The following is a 19,342-nucleotide window of genomic DNA, read 5'->3' as shown; positions in this document are numbered from 1 at the left end:
TCAATTTAATTTCTATATAGGTACTTGATTTCTCGAGTTCTCGACTTTTCTCGAGCTTGATTTCCCGGGAATGAACCCTAGTACTCAGTTACTCACTCAATGTGACGTCACTTATTGCTGATAGCGCTACATAGCAAGAATTATAACAGCATTTATTATTCAAGTGAAGCCCACCATTTCGCACGTGTGTTTGTATTTTGTGCTAAGCTTTGTGTTTCCTTTCTTGGAAAGGATTAATAAAGGTAACTGTAGTATTTTACATAAATTAGTGCATGTAAAATAACATTTTCGATGCATTTATCCCCCTGTCGAACGTTTTTTTTCTTACATTAATAATGATTTAATTGTTTCGGCAAGGATTATTGCAATTTCTGTTGATTACAAATGTTGAATATAATATTTTATGAGTGCGAGTAGGTAGTGATCAGTTGAAATATAATATTATTAGAACTAGTGATTTTACATAAAAGGGCGGAAATATGAACATAATACAATGCGATAAGTGAGTATAATACAATGCAATAAATACTGTATTTCTTTGTATAACACGATAACTTGGTTTAAGGCGACCAGGCCGCCCCACTTTTCGCGGGACAGCCCCGTAATCCTTACTTCCTTACTAACGTTATAAATGTGAAAGTAACCCTGTCTGTCTGTCTCGCTTTCATGCCAAAACTACTGAACCTATTTAAATGAAATTTGGTACATAGAGAGTATAGATCCGGAGCACGGACATAGGCTTTTTAATGTGAAAAAAGGGTTGTAAAGGATTGAAAGAGGAGAAGTACGGTTGTATGAAATTCGTCAAAACGTCATTTTTAAAGCTAGAGGCTTTACTTATATTTAGGTTGTTGATTATCTAAATATAAACACACATCACATTCAAAGTTTGTAAAAATGTTACCTTTAAGGGGGTAAAATAAAATAGGGAATGAAAGTTTGTATGGTAAATTAACGTTTTTGAAGCTAGAAGGATCCTTATATTTTACATTTTATGTGTTTGATTTTTTTTATTTGTCACACGTTGATGAAGTCGCGGGCACAGCTAGTGACAATTATACTTCCGAAATATAATATTTAATAAAATATTACATATCACCTTGCATGAGTCTCTCATAGATTTTTTTGTAAAGTTGACCACCCTAACTTAGGGCAAACTATTATGCAAACGTTTACACTTGTATCGATCCCATACCTACTATTTGTGTCCCGATTCTACATGTTACATCTACGTTTTTAGTACCTACACTATATTTTGAAAACCATAATATTCTTCTTATCGAATAAACATATTATCCACCTGATACTAAATGAATACTGTGATCTAACCAAGAGAAATAAGGGAGTCTGCAAATATTTATATTTAAAACCATTGGGATTGTAGGAAGGAAGAACATGTGTAATGGAATTAATAAAAAAAACAACATTTTTCAAATTTTCAAAGGTCTTTATATTCTTTCCGAAGCAGAATGAATTAAGTAAGAATCCTGCTGCGTTATCGATTAAGAACAAACTCGATTACACGTTATCTAGGTACGTGTACGTACACACGGACTACAAAGTACTTAGATTATAATGTGCTCACAAAATATGTGAAAACCGTGGATTTTTTGAGGCTATTTGACGGTTTATCATAAAATCACATTATTCCGGGAATATACATAAGTACATACTAATAGATGTATTCATGCTCATCATAACCAACCATCTACTGCTCATCTACTGCTCACGGATCTCCTTATTGCCAACTGTTGGCACGCTAGCCAGGGCGCTTCGAAAGGTTCGAGATTTCCTTTGTTTAGTTTGTACTGTTTATTCTCCAAATCGCTATCCTCATACATAGATAGGCCCTCCATTACCTAAATACTATAAAAATTAATACAATGTGCCATTACTAATCCTGAGCGGTGGCACGTTTTAATATTACTCCATCACTATATTATAGTACAGATAACATAATACTATCTAGTAAGTAAGTTAGGTATTATTTGATTAAAAATAGCTGTTACCAGTGTGCACTGTTTACTATCAAACCTGACTTTTTTGTTATATTGCATGTTTTTGTTCCATCCAACTTTTTTAATTGTAAAAAATATCAATCCTGTCTGGTTACGGTTTGCACGTTTCACATTACTAATATTTTGTATATGTATAACGTTATGTAGCTAGAATTGTATAACTGGTAACTTGATAGTGTTCGTTGTCAGCGAAATAAAGTTCTGAGAACGCTGTTTTATATACACAGTAAAGTGTAAACACTCAGTAATCTGTGAACGGGTAACATGACTACGATTAAAATTTAGTACCTACTTATAGGTCTTATTTGACTACCTCGGTGGTCTTATGTGGCTAATACACGTTTTACGATGAAAATTAAAGAGTATGATTTTTGTAATTATTTGATAATTAGATAAACTATATGAAATTGAGGGGATTAGTAATAGAATAGTGGCACCATTGCTAATATCCACACGTCAGGACTACCTCCACTTTATTCCCCGGAATCGTAGGTAATTCCTGGTGAGTTTCTCGCGATGGAGTAACTGTCTTTATTATCATCATCTTTATATTAGATAACTCATCCTATCGTCCTCTAATGTGCCCTGCCAGTGTATTCCGTTAGCGCAGACAGTAGACCGGAATGGTCTACTGCCTGCGCAATTCATCATTTAAATATATATTATGCACACACATATGATGTACAGAATTTATGGACATCCTCACGAAGCCAGGGCGGGCCGTTAGTATTACTTAAATAATTATGTTATAAAACTTACGTAATTCTATTACAGATGACGAAAATGAAGAATTGTTATATTTGTTCAGAAAAGAACATAAATCCAGACCATGAACAAACACTGAAACATCAGAGAAACAAAATTTTGCACGAGTACTCGTCCAACAAGTATGTCATCATCATATAATCTCTTTTACTCATTTTCAATTATTATATTACCTACTAGTCGCAATATTTATTATATTGTTCTAATCTTCATTACTTGCTTTTATTGTAATATTTGTGGCGTAATATGGAACTATCATTTCTGAGCTTAGTCTTTTTTTTTGGTTATCATCCTTCAAACGATCCATCCTCATCTATCTACCTTACCTCTTGTAATACGCAATATTTATTTCACTAAATATTGATATACATTTTCAATGTCTAATTTAAAAATGTACAAGAGGGTCTAAAATAGAAGTATCAATATAGTCCCTGTAACTGAGTAGGAGAGCTGCACGTGGAGTATCATATCAAAGCTGTAAATTTTTTTATAATATAATTATTTCAAAATATAGTGGTATAAAAAAATTACATGTTTTTTTTTAATAATAGGTTATAAAATTCAAAGAACTTTCACAATTTAATTACTTTGTCGTTACCTACTCGGTCCTCTTTACTCTTTGGTACACTTTAGGTTTCTCTTTCTTGATTGCAGGAAGAAGTTTGTTAAAAATCGTAACGGTATTGTCATAGAATGCGATGCAAGATCTTCTTTTTCAGTACATCAGAAATATTCTGAAGGTAGAATAACATTATCGGTAAGTAATTTTTTTTAAATCATGCAAAGCAATTAGCCCTACTTCATAATAAATAAGATTTATTAGTACCAACACTGAAATGAACAACTACGGATTGCAAATAGAGTCACCAAAATAGTTCCAAGTTTGGCGAACATATCGCGTTATGTACCTATATAAAATCAAAATACAATCCGCTTGCGGCCATTTTTTAACGACAGATTTTTTTAAAAGTCTGCGTGAATACCTACATGCAACCGTAAAGCACTTGCTACCAAGCTATTTCGATTGAAGAGTGAGCTATGGAATTATTGGGCACGGAGGCATACCTTAGTCCTCTTTATCCGTTTTAGGTGGACGGTAATGCTTTCCATTCCAGTAATTTAATTCCACATAAAAAAATAACAAAGAAAAAAAAAATCTCATGGCCAGAGTTGATAATGTCTTTATTATTACCATGTACCTATTATGTATTTTAACATTATATATTTATAACATCGTAACAATATTTGCAATAATATAATATTATATTAAAATATATTAATACTAAGCGAAATGTTTTCAGGCTAAACCTAACGAAAAAGTGGAGTTTAATTTTACATTATTGAATTACAATAAGACTGATGAATTTCGTGTAGTATTCATACAAATTCTGCATTCGAAAACGAATTTCCGAATAAGTTATCATTTAGATTTACAACAATTAAAACCAAGTAAGTTGATGTTATAATTTAATTATGTTATAATAAGAATGCCTTCATGGATACGGTTTGGACACGTGCCCTCCCTAGCTTCTAATATATGTTTTTAAACCGACGAATTTTTTTTTTAATTTTCGTCTAATAGTTTTAATTTCTATATAATACACTCACATCTTTTTGAAGAGCGTGTAAGGAGGGCAATTTAAAAACCAAAACTGTGGAAATTGGGCCTCTGAAAAAAAAACGGAACCCTTATGGCGCCGTGTGGTCTGTAATTTTTTCACAGTGATATATTTCATAAACTGCTAATGCTGATTGTAATTAAAATAATTTTAGATATCATAGTACCAATTAAAATGTAAAATTATATCCGGTGTGTAAAATTTACTCTCTAATTCTCTTTTAAATTTAACATAACAATATGTACATGATCTTAAAAGTTCTTGCCCATACTAATATTACAAATGCCCTTTGTGAGGTTACATATCTTGGCCATATGGCAGTTTATGCAGCGTAACTACAAAACAAAGGTTCTAAACAACCCGATTGCGTAATATTCATTGTGCTGCGCCTGTAACCTATGAGCGACGACATTTTCATTTTACAATAAAAACAATAACGGGAAGGCGAATAAAAACTGAAGAAATTTTATTATTCCAGATACAGAAATAAAAAAAGCAGTATCAGTAAAATTCGAAACTGCACACATCGGCCAATATGAAGTACCCGTATTCTTCTCGTTACGTAACTTAAGGACAAATGTAGTCAGCATCATAGTGCGAGATGTGGTAAGCATTTGTTTACATAACGAGATTCTCGTATATATTCTTATATATAAAATTCTCGTGTCACAGTTTTCGTTCCCTATATCCCTATTCCCCATACTCCTCTGAAACGGCTTGACCTATTCTCATGAAATTTCGTGAGCGTATTGAGTAGGTCTGAGAATCGGCCAACATCTATTTTTCATCCCCCTAAATGTTAGGGGTAGTCCACCCCTAATTTTTTTTTTTTCTTAGACAAAATTTTTAGTTTCTGTTTTTTTTAATCATACAACATACAAAAATACAGACAATCCTAAGTTTTCACCCTTCTATCATCAACCCCTATTTTTTTATAGCGTTATTAATTTATATGGCAAAACAACGTTTGCCGGGACAGCTAGTATATATATGTATATATATTCATTCAATATACAATAGAAGTATAATATCGTTCAAACTTAAAATTTAAATGAATTGCAGTCGAATTGCGACCATTACTTTTTTTTTAGCGACCCATTCTTTATACGGGTACAATTATTATTGGGGTCCTAAATTTTAAAATTAAAATATAACTTATCTCTGAAAACGTAGCATCCTATAAAAATGTTTTTAAAATAAATGTTGATTTTGTCCATAATATAAAATATTTTTTTGCAATCTGCCATAGGACAATTATCAGTACCGGTAAGTATATAATTATATTAATATATATAAAATTTAAGGATTTGAAGAATTGTATATTTTAGGCAGTTTATGTGGAGAACACTCCAACTACCCACGAAAAAGAGATAAGTCCTTATACTAAGAAAGAAGTGGTAGCGAAGAATTTAGTCAAAACTACCTTAATAAGGTATGTATACAGTAGATATTCATCATCTATTTATAGTATAATATAAAGTCGCTGTCGCTGTCTATACGTACCTATTTATGCTTAAATCTTTATAACTACGCAACGGATTTTGAATCGGTATTTTATATAGATAGAGTGATTTTAGAGGAAGGTTTATATATATAATACATATACACCCGTGCAAAGCCGGGGCGAGTAGCTAGTTATCTATAAACTCGCAATTTTACTATACAATTTGAATGTTTGTTGTTAAATAATATTATTACCCTTACTCTTAATATAAATTACATTTATTATTAATCCATACTATTATTTTCAATTCGTATGAATCGTAATGAAATTTTACATGAAGGTAGATTTTATAACGAGGACACAGACTATCTTAAGGCTTTTAAAGGAATACGAAGTTACTGGTAACTGGTTTATTATTTATACAAAAAAAAAATACAATCTACATGTAAAAATGTGTACGGATCAAATCACATACCTACTTACAAAGACCTTTAGTACCATATTCCTTCAAAGGATTATTTAGTTAGTTAAAAAATAAATATTTTTTTAATAAACAATTTACGTATACTTAAATGAAAATGCAATTTTATGGACCTTTTTTCAGACACAGCGATGATAAGCATCGAATTCCGCCAGAATATAAAGCAATATTCACGAGTGGGTTAAAAGTAAGCGAGACAGCACCAGAGGAAGACAAAGCAAAGGCCAAAAGTGTGAGGTTGGTTTCTAAATTTATTCGATAACGTTAATAGATAATGAATAAAAATAGAAAATAAACCAGAAACATTCAATAATTGTTATTTAAAAATAATTCTATTAAATATTTAACATTTTTAGGGATGTATTTGACGTGGGTGTAACAAAAGAAAATTACAGAAAATATTTTCAGTACTTGTTATGGTACGAGGAAGCTGTTGTGAAATCTAATTATAAGGTACGTGGAAACTTAATGTTACAGAATATTAATTTTGATGTCAGAATATGTATTTATTCCTTACTTTTGTTAATAATAATGGAGTAGAACCGCCTGTGCTACTGGTTTACCCTGGCGGGGCCACAGTGGAGAATGAATTCAGGTCAGTTAGCCCATCGTGTCAAATTCATATAAATTCACCACGATGGTTTCTAGGAGGAACGGCATTGCTAGTAATGGGGTCATTAGTTCACATTAATAACAATTTCCTTCCCCCCTGTATTCAATATTGTGACGTCTAGATGCACACCTATGTATGACAGTATGGAGATGAAATAGAGTCAGTTGGTGTAGTATTAGGGGATTGTTATGTATGAGAACTAGTGGACTCTATTTTAGCAAAGTACACTATCAGGTTAACCTCCACGCGGTCCCGCCTGGAAAACATCGTGGTTAATATTTTTGGGAATCTGCCATAAAGGACCACTATTCTATACTACAGGATTCTATACTAATCCCTTCATCCGTCATTGGCATCTTATCAACGTACACATTAAGTATTTTAGAATGCCACCTGTGAGAAAGCGTCCATGTTATAATAAAATAATATGACAAAATCTAATTTTACTAACAGAATTACAATATGTCAGACGTCACTATGCTGCGAAGCGAAGATGGTAATAGATACTATCTTTCAGTTCCAGGCCAAATAGTGAAGCGACCATCATTGTTAATAGGTAAACTAGAAATTATGTTATTGAGAGACAACCCTACAACCCATTTTAAACATTACAAATATATTGGTGTATTTTTCACAACAATTTCCTGCTCTCCTGATCCTGTAATCCTGTTCCTAAATTACTACTTTTTTTAGAACGCGTCAAAAAAAAACTAAAAATCGCAAATCGCCGGTGCCAAAAGAAAAATTCATTACTGTATTGCTAATGACTACGATTTCTTATCGCATTTTGAATTTGTTACCAAATTATTTATTTAATTAAAACAATATAAACTTACAGCTAATTGCCAACACGTTTATATTTTAAAATTATTATACTGAGATTTAGATTGCTGAAATCGTTTATTGTATATGTATAATTGTGTCATTGTACGTTCTGTATATATATATATATATATGATATAAAAAACTGTAGACATAAAGAAGCAATACTAGATAAGTACTTACACACTACACACTTCGTAAGCGAACTACGAGAGGTAGACTGTATAAAGTTGCCGGAGTGTGTACCTCCAGTGTCTTACCTGTTTCTGCCGTCAAGCGGCTTGCTTTGTAAGCTGTTTCTCTTGTAGGTTCTGATTAGGCAGTGAAATTACAGGATCATACATGATATCATAGTCCTCTGGAATGGCAACGAATGACTGGTACCTATCACGGTTGTCGTATGATAAATTTATGTCTAGACTACTATAGTCCCTTGTTTATATGTAGACAATGGTTACCGTTTACCACCAAGCGGTCCGTCAGCTTGCTTGCCATTCAAATTACATAAATAAAACTACCTCCTATATCCTAATACTTCGTTTTGCGTGGTTTTTCACCTAAAAGTTTTCCAAAATATTTATTTGTTATTATTTAAATGAGATATATGTATCAAATGCTATTTATTAGGAACCTAAAACTATTTTAAAATAATTACAGGTGATCTATTATTTGTTAAACCTCAAAGTGGCGATGACTTAATGTTTGAAGCTGTGGTTACGATGATAAAGGAGAACAATATAGTGGAAATAAGTGGTCTTCATAAAGAGTAATTATAATTTTATAAAATTATTTCGCGAAATAACTCGATGTAAGTTATTTCGCGGTTTTCTTTTCGTAACTTATCATGATATGGTGAAATTAATGGTATGAGTAATATATATAGACAGCACTAACAACTACGTGTAGGAATTGTTTACGAGATTAGATATAAAAATATCTGTAGTATATCTGTTTATATTAGATAACTACTTGTAGATATCGATTGGAATCGACAAATGCAGTATACTGACACATTACAGATATAAACTATGCATCACTGATATCGAGCGGTACCTCTACATTAACCATATGTCGATGTCATACAGGGCGACGTTGATATATATATTTATAATACATACCCCTCTATTTATGCACTTTTGTTGTGTCATTGTAACAATATATTAAAGTTAATTATTGTATTGCTTTTAAATTTTTGTTTTTTTAGTCCGCAAGTGTTTCACTCGTATAGTTAAACAGCATGTTCATCTCCCGCTCTATATCTAGATATCGGTTATTGGTGGGATACATAGATACGAGCATTGTAAATGTCCGCAATTGATATCGCCTATGAATAATTAAAATTTAAAATCAAGATATCTCTGCCATAATTTAGATCTGGACGATTAATGATGTTATTGATTATTAATTTATAATTATTATACTGAAACACATTGTTCATTTTAGTTTTCAGAAATACTACAATTTAAATGCTCAGTTCGACATTCGCTTTTTTTTATCGCGTCTCACGCTGGAACGAATGCATCAGGCCATTACGAATATTCAAAGATTGGGACACGAAGGTCGTATTTTTCCAGAGAAAAATCTCAAAATTCCTGTAGTTAGAAATATTACTCGGTAAGTATCCACTTACAACCTACTCATAACAAAAGTATGCACTATATTAGAAACACAAGTGCTTTAATGATCTCTAGGGAATCTGATAATGTTTATTTGTTTTTACTTTAGACCAATCGTACTGTTTTCACATTTAATTCTATAGAATTAGATACGTACAATTAAAACAATGAAAGAACTGCCAATCGAGAAGAAAATTGTGTCTATAATACTAAAAATTGTGCTAATCTCTATTCTACGTATTACCACGTTTTTAAGCTCATAATTCTCGACATTAAATATAAGTTACAGTAGCTAATAAACTCTTTGTATTACAAATAATAATATAAAACCTACTCACAAAAAGGGAATACAGACAATATTACGTAGAAAAATTTGTTCGTCACGACTGTTCTGAACACATGTTGTTTTAAATCAAAGCCTTCTGTATTAATAAAATGTTTATTTATAGAATCTTAATTAACTAACAATATTAATTATAGATATATGAATCATTTGAGCACGTGTGTCTCACTTTTTTTTAATGACTTTTCTTTGCTCGCTATTTTGACAGTTCACCTGTCATCGCCTTACTTTTCTTTATTTATGGTATGGCCATAGATATATTCAACACGTTGTCTTTTTACAAAAATAAAGAACTATTACGATGCAGCAACAAAACTGAGTAAAATATTCCAACTGAATAGAAGTATTACAAATTTACAATATTAGACAATATAACTTAAAAATAAGCATTTAAACTTTACCCTCTACATAAGGATAACTGATTAAAAGGCTAGCAAACATATTCATTTAGATATGTTGGTTTTCTTGTTTCTCTTTTAGGTCTGCTTGGCTTGTTGTCTGCAGGGGTAGTTGTTTTCTTTATAGGAGAATTGGTCGTTGGTTGAAGAGACGACAATTCATCTTGAGAACTAAAGTAATCTATTGAAGGATCAGCAACTGGCGATGAAAGCATCATAGCTTCTGAAGAAACGATATTTTCGCCAATGTTTTGCACGTCTTCTAAAATGATATTTTCTTGAATATTTGTAGTCATATCAGTGATATCTTGCTTATGGGGTTTATCTAATAAATTTGGTAAAAATGGACGTATGTGTATTAAGTCTCTTCTGTAAGTTGTCCCATTTATATCAACAAGATATGATCGATCTGAAAGAATATCTGCAATTATTCCTGGAGTCCAAGATTTATTTGAAGATGGTTGAATCTGAACTACTACGGGTTGTCCTATTTCTAATGTAGTTGCTTTTTTTGCTTTTTTATCATGAGAGTATTTGATCATTTCCTTGTTACTCTTAATAGTTTCTGCTACATTTTTGATTACATTTGGTTTTAGCAAATCTTTAATAACTGGTAAAAAACCTCTTGTTCTACGTGAAAATAATCTTTGTACAGGACTAGAGTTTATTTTGTTAGGAGTATTTCTTAAGCAATGTAGACTTGACCAGAAATCTTCTCCGCTTTCTGTAGCTTTCAATAGCAGTTTTTTTGCTATTTTTACTGTTGCTTCAGCTTTACCATTTCCTTGAGGGTGATGGGGAGAAGATGTTACTTGTATAAAATTCCATTTTTTACTAAAAGCTGAAAATTCTTGATTAATGAAATTAGTTCCACCGTCCGTAATTACTATTTCTGGCACACCGTGACGTGAAAAATTTCTTTTACAGGCTTCTATTACTGGTTTAGATGATAAATCTTTAAGCTTATCAATTTCAAAAAAATCCGAGTAGTGATCAACCGTTATTAAATATTTTGACTGTTTTCCATTTTCATTGAAGAAGAAAACATCCATAGATATTATTTGGAATGGATATTCAGGTATTTTGTGACTTTGCATAGTAAATTTTTGTTGACTTGGTTGATGTTTTATACTTGATGTGCAACCTTTAATTAGGTCCTTAATGTCATTGGACATAGATGGCCAAAAGATTGCATCTCGGGCTAGCTTTAAGGTATTTTCGATTCCTGAATGTGCCTTATGCAGTTTATTTAACATTTTTTCTCTTAAACTTTCAGGTATCACTATAGCCTGGTTTTTTAATATAAGACCGTGGTAAAGAGTTAACTCACTTTTTAAGTTGTAGAATGATTTAATAGCATCGGGAATATCTTTCAAATATTTTGGCCATCCCTGTAATAAATACTTCTTTAGGACTGTCATGTTATGATCGTTCAATGTTGCATTCTCAATTTCTTGAACACAGCTGTCTGATATGGGTAAGTTTTCCAAACGGATTTATTTTTGCTATAATTTTAAATATTTTCATATTTTTTGATTTATCAATATCTTTACAATCTAAATAAAATCGAGATAATGCATCTGCCATAATGTTTTCTTTTCCAGATACAAATTGCAGTTCTAGACTATATCTTTGTAACATTAAAAGCATTGATTGAAGTCTTTTTGGAGCATGAAGAAGAGACTTTTTGAAAATGTTTAATAATGGTTTATGATCTGTCTTAATAATTGTTTTTTTGTTGCCAATAACTAACTGATCAAACCTTGTGCAGGCAAAAACCACTGCGAGGAGTTCCTTTTCAATTTGTGCATATTTCCTTTCAGTGGGTGTCAAGCATCGTGATGCATATGCAACTGGTCGATTTTGCTGGAACAATGCCACACCCAGAGCTCCTTCACTGGAATCACATTCAATGACCAGTGGTTCATTTTTGTTATAATATTTCAATGTTTTTAAGTTACATATTATAGACTTCAGTTTGTCAAACTCTTTTTGGGCTTTTTTATGCCATATCCAAATTGTTTTTTCATGTGTCAAGTGTCTTAGATATAATGATTCACCACTCAGATTAGGGATAAATCTACTAAGATATGTCACAACACCCAGAAACCTTTGTAACTCTTTTTTGTTTTTTGGTATTGGTATGTTTGTGATTGATTCAATTTTAGATGGATCTGGTTGAAGACCTTTATTAGTGAATATATGACCATAATATTTTACAGATGTCTGAAGAAGTTTGGTTTTAGCTTTGTTTAGTTTACAATTGAATTTAACTAATCTGTCAAATAACTGTTTCAAGTTTTTATTATGATCTATGATAGCTTCAGCCATTGTATCTCCAACTCCATACACAAGCAAGTCATCTACTAGCGCTTCTACTCCATTTAATCCTTGAATCATTTCACTCATTTTTATTTGAAAATGATCTGGTGCTGAAGCAATACCAAAGGGGAGAACCTTCCAACGGTACTTACCGAAGGGAGTCCAGAATGTAGTAAGCCTGCTGCTTTTTCAGATAGCTTTAAATGCCATCCCTTTTTAATGTCTAAGGTAGAGAACACTTTAGCTTTTCCTAGTTCTGGTAATATTTCTTCAATTGTAGTGAACTGATAATTAGGTCTTTGTATAGCCCTATTCAATGGAATGGGATCTAGGCATATTCTAAAATTGTCTTTCTTTTTAATGATTAAAATATTGCTTACCCACTCTGTGTGATTATCTTCTTTAGTGAACCCCCTCCTCCTCTAATCTTCTCAATTCCTCCTTCAACATTGGTCGCAGTGCTATAGGGACACGTCGAGCCTTCTGAATTACTGGTGGTACTGCATGATCAATTTCTAGATCAATTTCACCTGAAAAACTCCCTCTGCCTTCAAATAGTGATCCATATGTATTTAATATTTTGTTTGTTTCTTCTATGTCATGGGAGTGACTTATAACTTCTTTGCAAAATTTTACAATGCCCATGTGGATGCAAGCCTTACATGACAATAGAGGAATATGATTATCTTCTACAACTTGGAATGTTAGAGAGTAATTGTTTTTATTAGTTTGTGTTTTTAGCATAATATCTATTTCCCCATGCACAGTAATATGGTGTCCACCAAAACTGAACAGATGTTTCTTAGTTGGTCGTATCTTTTGTTTAACATAGTCTTTGCCAAACATTTGTTGGGCATTTTGAAGACCAATAAGACACTACAATGTACATTCTGTTGTTTTCCATTTATTATTGACTAAATAATTTAGTACACATTTTGCTGCATTTTTATGTGTATTATTTGTAATTTTATTAATAATATACTCAATATCTGTATCCGAATCAGTCAGATCACTGATATCATTGTCAGTCACATTCTTCACCATCTTTATTGATTTCTTTTTTTTACACACTTTTTCTGCCCTTACAATTTTCACATTGTTTGCCCCAGGCTGGGCATAATTCCTTTTTATATATATGAATATTTCCACAAAATTTACATTTGCCTTTTTTAATCTTTTTTTCTTCTACTTTTTTAATTTCTGAAGTAGATGACACAGACAGATCTTTCATTTGTCTATCAGTGGCTTCAGCTGCACGGCATAAGTTTATAGTTTCTTTTAATGTTAAGTTATCTCTCTTTAACAATTCTTTTTTTAATGATATGTCTCTTAATCCTAAAACAATTTTATCTCTTAACATTTCCTCTTTAAATATTTTATAGTCGCAATCTTCGATTAATTTTAACAAATCTGCATGGAATACTTCAAAATTTTCATACTGCATTTGTTCTCTGCTTAAAAATATATATCTATTGTATATGATGTTTTTTTTAGGTACCATTTTTGAGCTTATGCTATGTAGTATATCTTCAGCCGTTTTTGTTTGTTTGTCTATGTCTGTAATTCCGAAATTACCATATTTTTTTAAAGCTTCCTCACCTATGGCACTAAATAATATACTAACTTTTCTTGGTTCTTGGTCGGCCGACCATTCCTCCATTTGTGTAGCGCGACAATAGTTTTTCCATGACGAATAAAAAGTTTTGAATGCATCTTCAGGATCTATATTTGTTTTTATTGGTGATGGCCATGGTACATTTATATTTTGCGCCGGTCCCGGTTGCGGATTTTGTATGAGTCTTGCGATTTGTTCCTGCATAGACCTCAAGAGCACAGTTTGTTGTTCAACTATATTTGCTAGAGATGTGTCCATTGTGCTCAAATTTCCGCTGCCACCATGTTTTAAATCAAAGCCTTCTGTATTAATAAAATGTTTATTTATAGAATCTTAATTAACTAACAATATTAATTATAGATATATGAATCATTTGAGCACGTGTGTCTCACTTTTTTTTAATGACTTTTCTTTGCTCGCTATTTTGACAGTTCACCTGTCATCGCCTTACTTTTCTTTATTTATGGTATGGCCATAGATATATTCAACACATGTCTTTCTACATTCTTATCCTTCATTCGGCAATTCTTAGGGTAATGCAATCTCTTTCAAACTTCCAGTGCAATTCTATTTAGATAAACTTAAGTTATAATATTCATAGGTTCTTCAACCCGCTGGTGAGAGACAATAGAGAGCAGCGTACGGCAGTAGAGCACATTGTGTCAGGTACATCTGGTGCAGCCCCATATCTGGTACACGGACCCCCAGGTACCGGGAAAACTGTTACCATCGTAGAAGCTATACTTCAGGTATGGAGTCTATATATATTTGTAGTATATAACTGCATGCAATGTATTGGATGTAAATTTGTTATTCTTTAACTATTTGAAATTTATTACACTGTACATTTTTACATGTTATGTAAAAATTTCCTTATTTTTATATCCGCTTAATAATGCCATTTATATTCAATGTTCAATATAATATAAATGTGATGGTCTGTGCTATAAATTCTTAACATTGATTTATTTATACAGTTACATCTATACTTTCAGTTGGTGTTGAATAATTTCGAGCATCGTATTCTAGTATGCACAGATGCTAACAGCACGGCTGATTATGTTGCGACCATGTTGATAAAATATGCGAACGAATTCCCTGAGCTACAAGGAAAATTTCTTCTTCGTGCGAACTCAAGATTCAGAACGTGGTAAGTAAATTATTAAAATAAAATCTTGGAATATATACCTGTATATATAGTTCAGGTAAACACAATTTCATCTTCGTACCTCCGTTTTATCTATTTTTTCCGTGAAACAACTATCTTTATCAGCTCTGTTATGGCAGCGAAACTATATAGGATATGAAGTCACATTAGCATTAGGCAATGCGTGAAGGATATACTATAGATATTATATAACGTGATAACCATGATGCTGTACATGTATAGGGGGCAAGCGACGGTAACCATCACAAGTAAAACGATATACTAAATTGCTAGAGCACCGAGGCCATTACATAAATACTTTAATAGTATGCAAAGACTTATATGGAAGTAATTGAGTTACAATGGTAAGTATGTTGTTACAATTAGAAATTAAATGTTGTACAGTGTAGTTCCTTTCACGTTTTCAGGGACATACCAGAAGCACTCGAATTATATTCCAATGGTTTGAGTTACCATGAGCATAAACCTGTATCGATATCCAAGTTCAGGTCCTACAGCATTGTGGTGACAACACTATCCCATGCTGCTAAATTTGTAAAGTAAGTAATCTTTGAATTTTTATAATAAAATGAAACAAATTCGTCACAACTAATAACTTTTTATATAATTCAATAAATAGTTAGATGAGTTTCTGCGTATACAATCTCGGTATATATTATTATGATATTCAATCTGTGTATTTTGATCGCTAAATGCCACTAAGATCGTATATCATCTACATCTCAATTTGAAAATGAAACATTATATATTTTTTACACGACTATATATTATTTAGAAACAATTTATTTATTTTGATTAAGGTACTAAAAATAAATAATAGATCTAAAATTGGATGCATCTGAAACTCCAGGCCTTATAACAAATCCACTTATTCGGTATCTTTAAAATATGTTCAGCTGCTACAAAGATATAATTTTGAATAAATTATTTTATATAATTAACAGACAACTTAAAAAGAAAGAACCTCACATTACACATCTCTTCATCGATGAAGCAGCGCAAGCAAGTGAGCCCGCGTGCCTTATTCCAGCGAGTGGATTACTTCGTACAAATGGTTTATTGGTATTAGCCGGAGACCCTCTGCAGCTCGGTCCTGTTATTATATCTCATGACGCCAAGGAAATTGGACTCGGTCAGTATTGTAAAAAATATGCGACCCATTCTTTACGTGTGGAAAATCTTCCACCAGTCCAGACAGACGTGAGGAGTGAATTCTTTACCTATCAAAAAACCACGCGGTACCTCGAGGTCCCGCTGAACCAGAACTGCGGTTAGCCCATGTAGATATTGCCCACTGGTTATGGTATGGTTCCTGATTATGGTAGTTTGAGTTCCATCCTATTTACTCTGACAACTGCAACCTTAGGTTTGTGGGAGGATAGCAATTGTTATTAATGTGGAGTAATAACCACATTGCTAGCAATATACCATGTCAGTTTGGACTCCACTGGGTTCCCACAGGAAACCATCTTGATAAATTCTTAGTGAATTTGTCACGATGGGCTAATTGACTTGGCCTCATACTCATCTTATCAGCATTCATTGTTGCCTCGCCGGCGTATAAATAAACGTACATAAACGGAGGCGACTTTTCCCTTACCAGCTATTAATAAAAAACCCTAGGTTTATTATTGTCATCAATATATTAATATTTGCTAAGATTAATCTGAATAGTCCTCTTGGTGAATGTTGTAATCGGTAGTGCTAGTTATGAAAAATGTTTTTTTTTTGATTGTCCGAGATATCTGTCATCAAATTGGCGATTTACTTAATTTTTATAGGAGGCAATAAGGGGTTATTTTTTAAATATTTAATATCAGTAATTGTGTATTAATTATGATTACATCACTCGCAACCTATATCTTCTATCAGGTTTATCGCTGATGGAGCGACTTAAGAGCAAATTCAGTATATACAGCAGTGAGATAAATGATCCAAACTACATGGTGATGCTACGTAGTAATTTCCGTTCCCATCCAGATATATTGAAAATACCAAATGATCTGTTCTACAGTGGACAACTAAGGGTGAGTAACGAAAAATGTATGTAGCCAATGAAAGCTCTCAGCATCTAGAGAAACAAATATATTACTTTTATATTTATAGACTATGGCGAAATTGGATTATTTGAACGAGTTGGATATCTTAGGCGTGAAAAAACAGAGTCGTGCAATAGTCTTCCATAGCGTAATTTCTAAGGAACAGCGTCTTGGCAAGTCGCCCAGGTAACATCAATCTCATTCCACTATTATTATATATACTATTTCCTTAGATTCTTGACTAATTTAAGATTCAATCTTCTTGCATACATATCATAGATACCTATGTAATATTCTTAATATAGGTAGAACTGAGAACATTCCAGCCAAGTGGTCTATTATCCTGAGTTAAACCCAAGGGGTGATGTAGTAGATATTATAGATAGATAGATAATAGTCACATCTAGCCGACTCCAAAAAACTCGTATGTACTTCTAGTTATATTTCTACTGCGGTCACTACAGTATAGACAGTTGACAATGCCTCTGACAGGAATAATAGTCCAGACGATATGTTTCATGTGTTAATAGCTAGAACTATTAGAAATATATATATCCATGAATTATGTACTACGTAGGAATAACATTACAAAACTTGTTAAATAAATAGATATGTGCTATCCAGTTAACATAAATAATTTAATAACAAAATTACCTCCACACGTACCTGCTTAAACATATCAATTTATAATTTAATTACAGTTTTTTCAACATGATGGAGTTAGAGATAGTTCAAAATTATATATCGTTTCTGATAATTCGGCACAAAGTACCCCAAAATGATATCGGAGTGATCTCGCCGTATACAAGACAGGTATAATTATAATATCTACCATAGTTCTATGCATTTTGTTTCCTTTTTAGTAGTATATTATCACAGCGCCATCTAGTCCCAAACTAAGCAGATTGTGTATTTGGTACTAAATAGATTTTTATTGTAAATACATTCATAATATAATTGGAAACACACAGACCAATACAAATAATTACACTCGTGGATATAAATTTTTGTACTGTGAGTGATAGATGTGAGGAATCGAACTTACGACCATGGAAAGTAAGGTGTGCAATTATGATTTATTAATTAATCTCTATGGAAATGGTGTACCCTTTTGCACTAGAGGTATACGCCGACGGAGAATCAGCGGCAGATGATAGAATGAATATGAAGTGAGACCAAAAAACCCACATTTGTGAATTTCCAAATTTTTTCGACGTATGCCAAGGGCGACCTTTTTGAGGACATGATATGAATGAACCGCTAGACGCTATTACTAAAAATCCGCTCCCTTCCTGTAATATATTACCTATTTTGCAGGTCCACAAAATCAGAGACTGGCTTGAAGTTGAAGGCTATAATAACATTGAAGTCGGAACTGTAGAGGCATTTCAAGGCAAAGAAAAAAGAGTTATAATTTTAACAACGGTACGTTCGAAATGTGACTTTACAAAAAGCGTTGGAAAATTTAAAATTGGATTCCTTAGTGACCCAAAGGTAAGTTATATGTAAGAGTTACATCTATATTTGATATCAGATCATACGATATACAAAGTGTTAATTGAGACTGCACACCATCACACTAGCACTACGTATATTTAGCATTGCAGTGGTGTAAATAAAGAATACAATTATTTATCTTTTTTTTATTTACAGAGATTTAACGTAGCACTAACGCGAGCTAAAGCAAAGACTATTATTATTGGTAATCCCATGAATTTGCAGAGGAATGCGATGTGGAATGCTTACATAGCCACGTGTCGCGAAATGGGCACATTTCTAGGACACGATGCGGAACCAATAGATGAGGATACACAAAGATCTATTGTAGATCAACTCAGTCCTTTATTAAGTGAACTCGCAGTTTAATTTTTATACTTAATACGTTATTATAGTTTACAAATGTAACTTGTGACAATAATTTAATCTAAGAGTAGTGTTGGTATAATCAAATAGTGACTAAGAATGACCAATTTATATAATTGTAGGTTGTATTTCTAAATACTACACATTTTATAAACATTAAGAGTCTTTACAATGTTTTATTGTGTATGTAAAATTTTATCTAATTAAATGAAGCAG

The 19,342-nt window shown here is 32.3% G+C and overlaps 1 protein-coding gene across 1 annotated transcript; it reads left to right on the top strand.

Annotated features, from left to right (window-relative positions):
* The first annotated feature begins 104 nt into the window (after window positions 1–104).
* Window positions 105–19,269, top strand: LOC131847733 (putative helicase mov-10-B.1). The gene is made up of 20 exons (XM_059197380.1): window positions 105–242; window positions 2,793–2,905; window positions 3,438–3,540; window positions 4,085–4,232; window positions 4,881–5,008; window positions 5,731–5,834; window positions 6,451–6,564; window positions 6,684–6,780; window positions 7,394–7,496; window positions 8,420–8,528; window positions 9,206–9,376; window positions 14,658–14,805; window positions 15,052–15,206; window positions 15,632–15,763; window positions 16,169–16,356; window positions 17,097–17,251; window positions 17,331–17,449; window positions 17,965–18,076; window positions 18,581–18,757; window positions 18,917–19,269. Exons 2-20 carry the CDS (start codon window positions 2,793–2,795, stop codon window positions 19,127–19,129), a joined length of 2,589 nt encoding a protein of 862 aa, XP_059053363.1. The 5' UTR covers window positions 105–242; the 3' UTR covers window positions 19,130–19,269.
* Window positions 19,270–19,342: the final 73 nt, after the last annotated feature.

This window comes from Achroia grisella, unplaced genomic scaffold (assembly GCF_030625045.1).
Source record: "Achroia grisella isolate CSIRO2021 unplaced genomic scaffold, CSIRO_AGI_Agris_v1 utg540, whole genome shotgun sequence".
NCBI lineage: Eukaryota > Metazoa > Arthropoda > Insecta > Lepidoptera > Pyralidae > Achroia > Achroia grisella.
The sequence above is the reverse complement of the archived record's forward strand: the minus strand, read 5'-3'. Positions and strand labels throughout refer to the sequence as shown.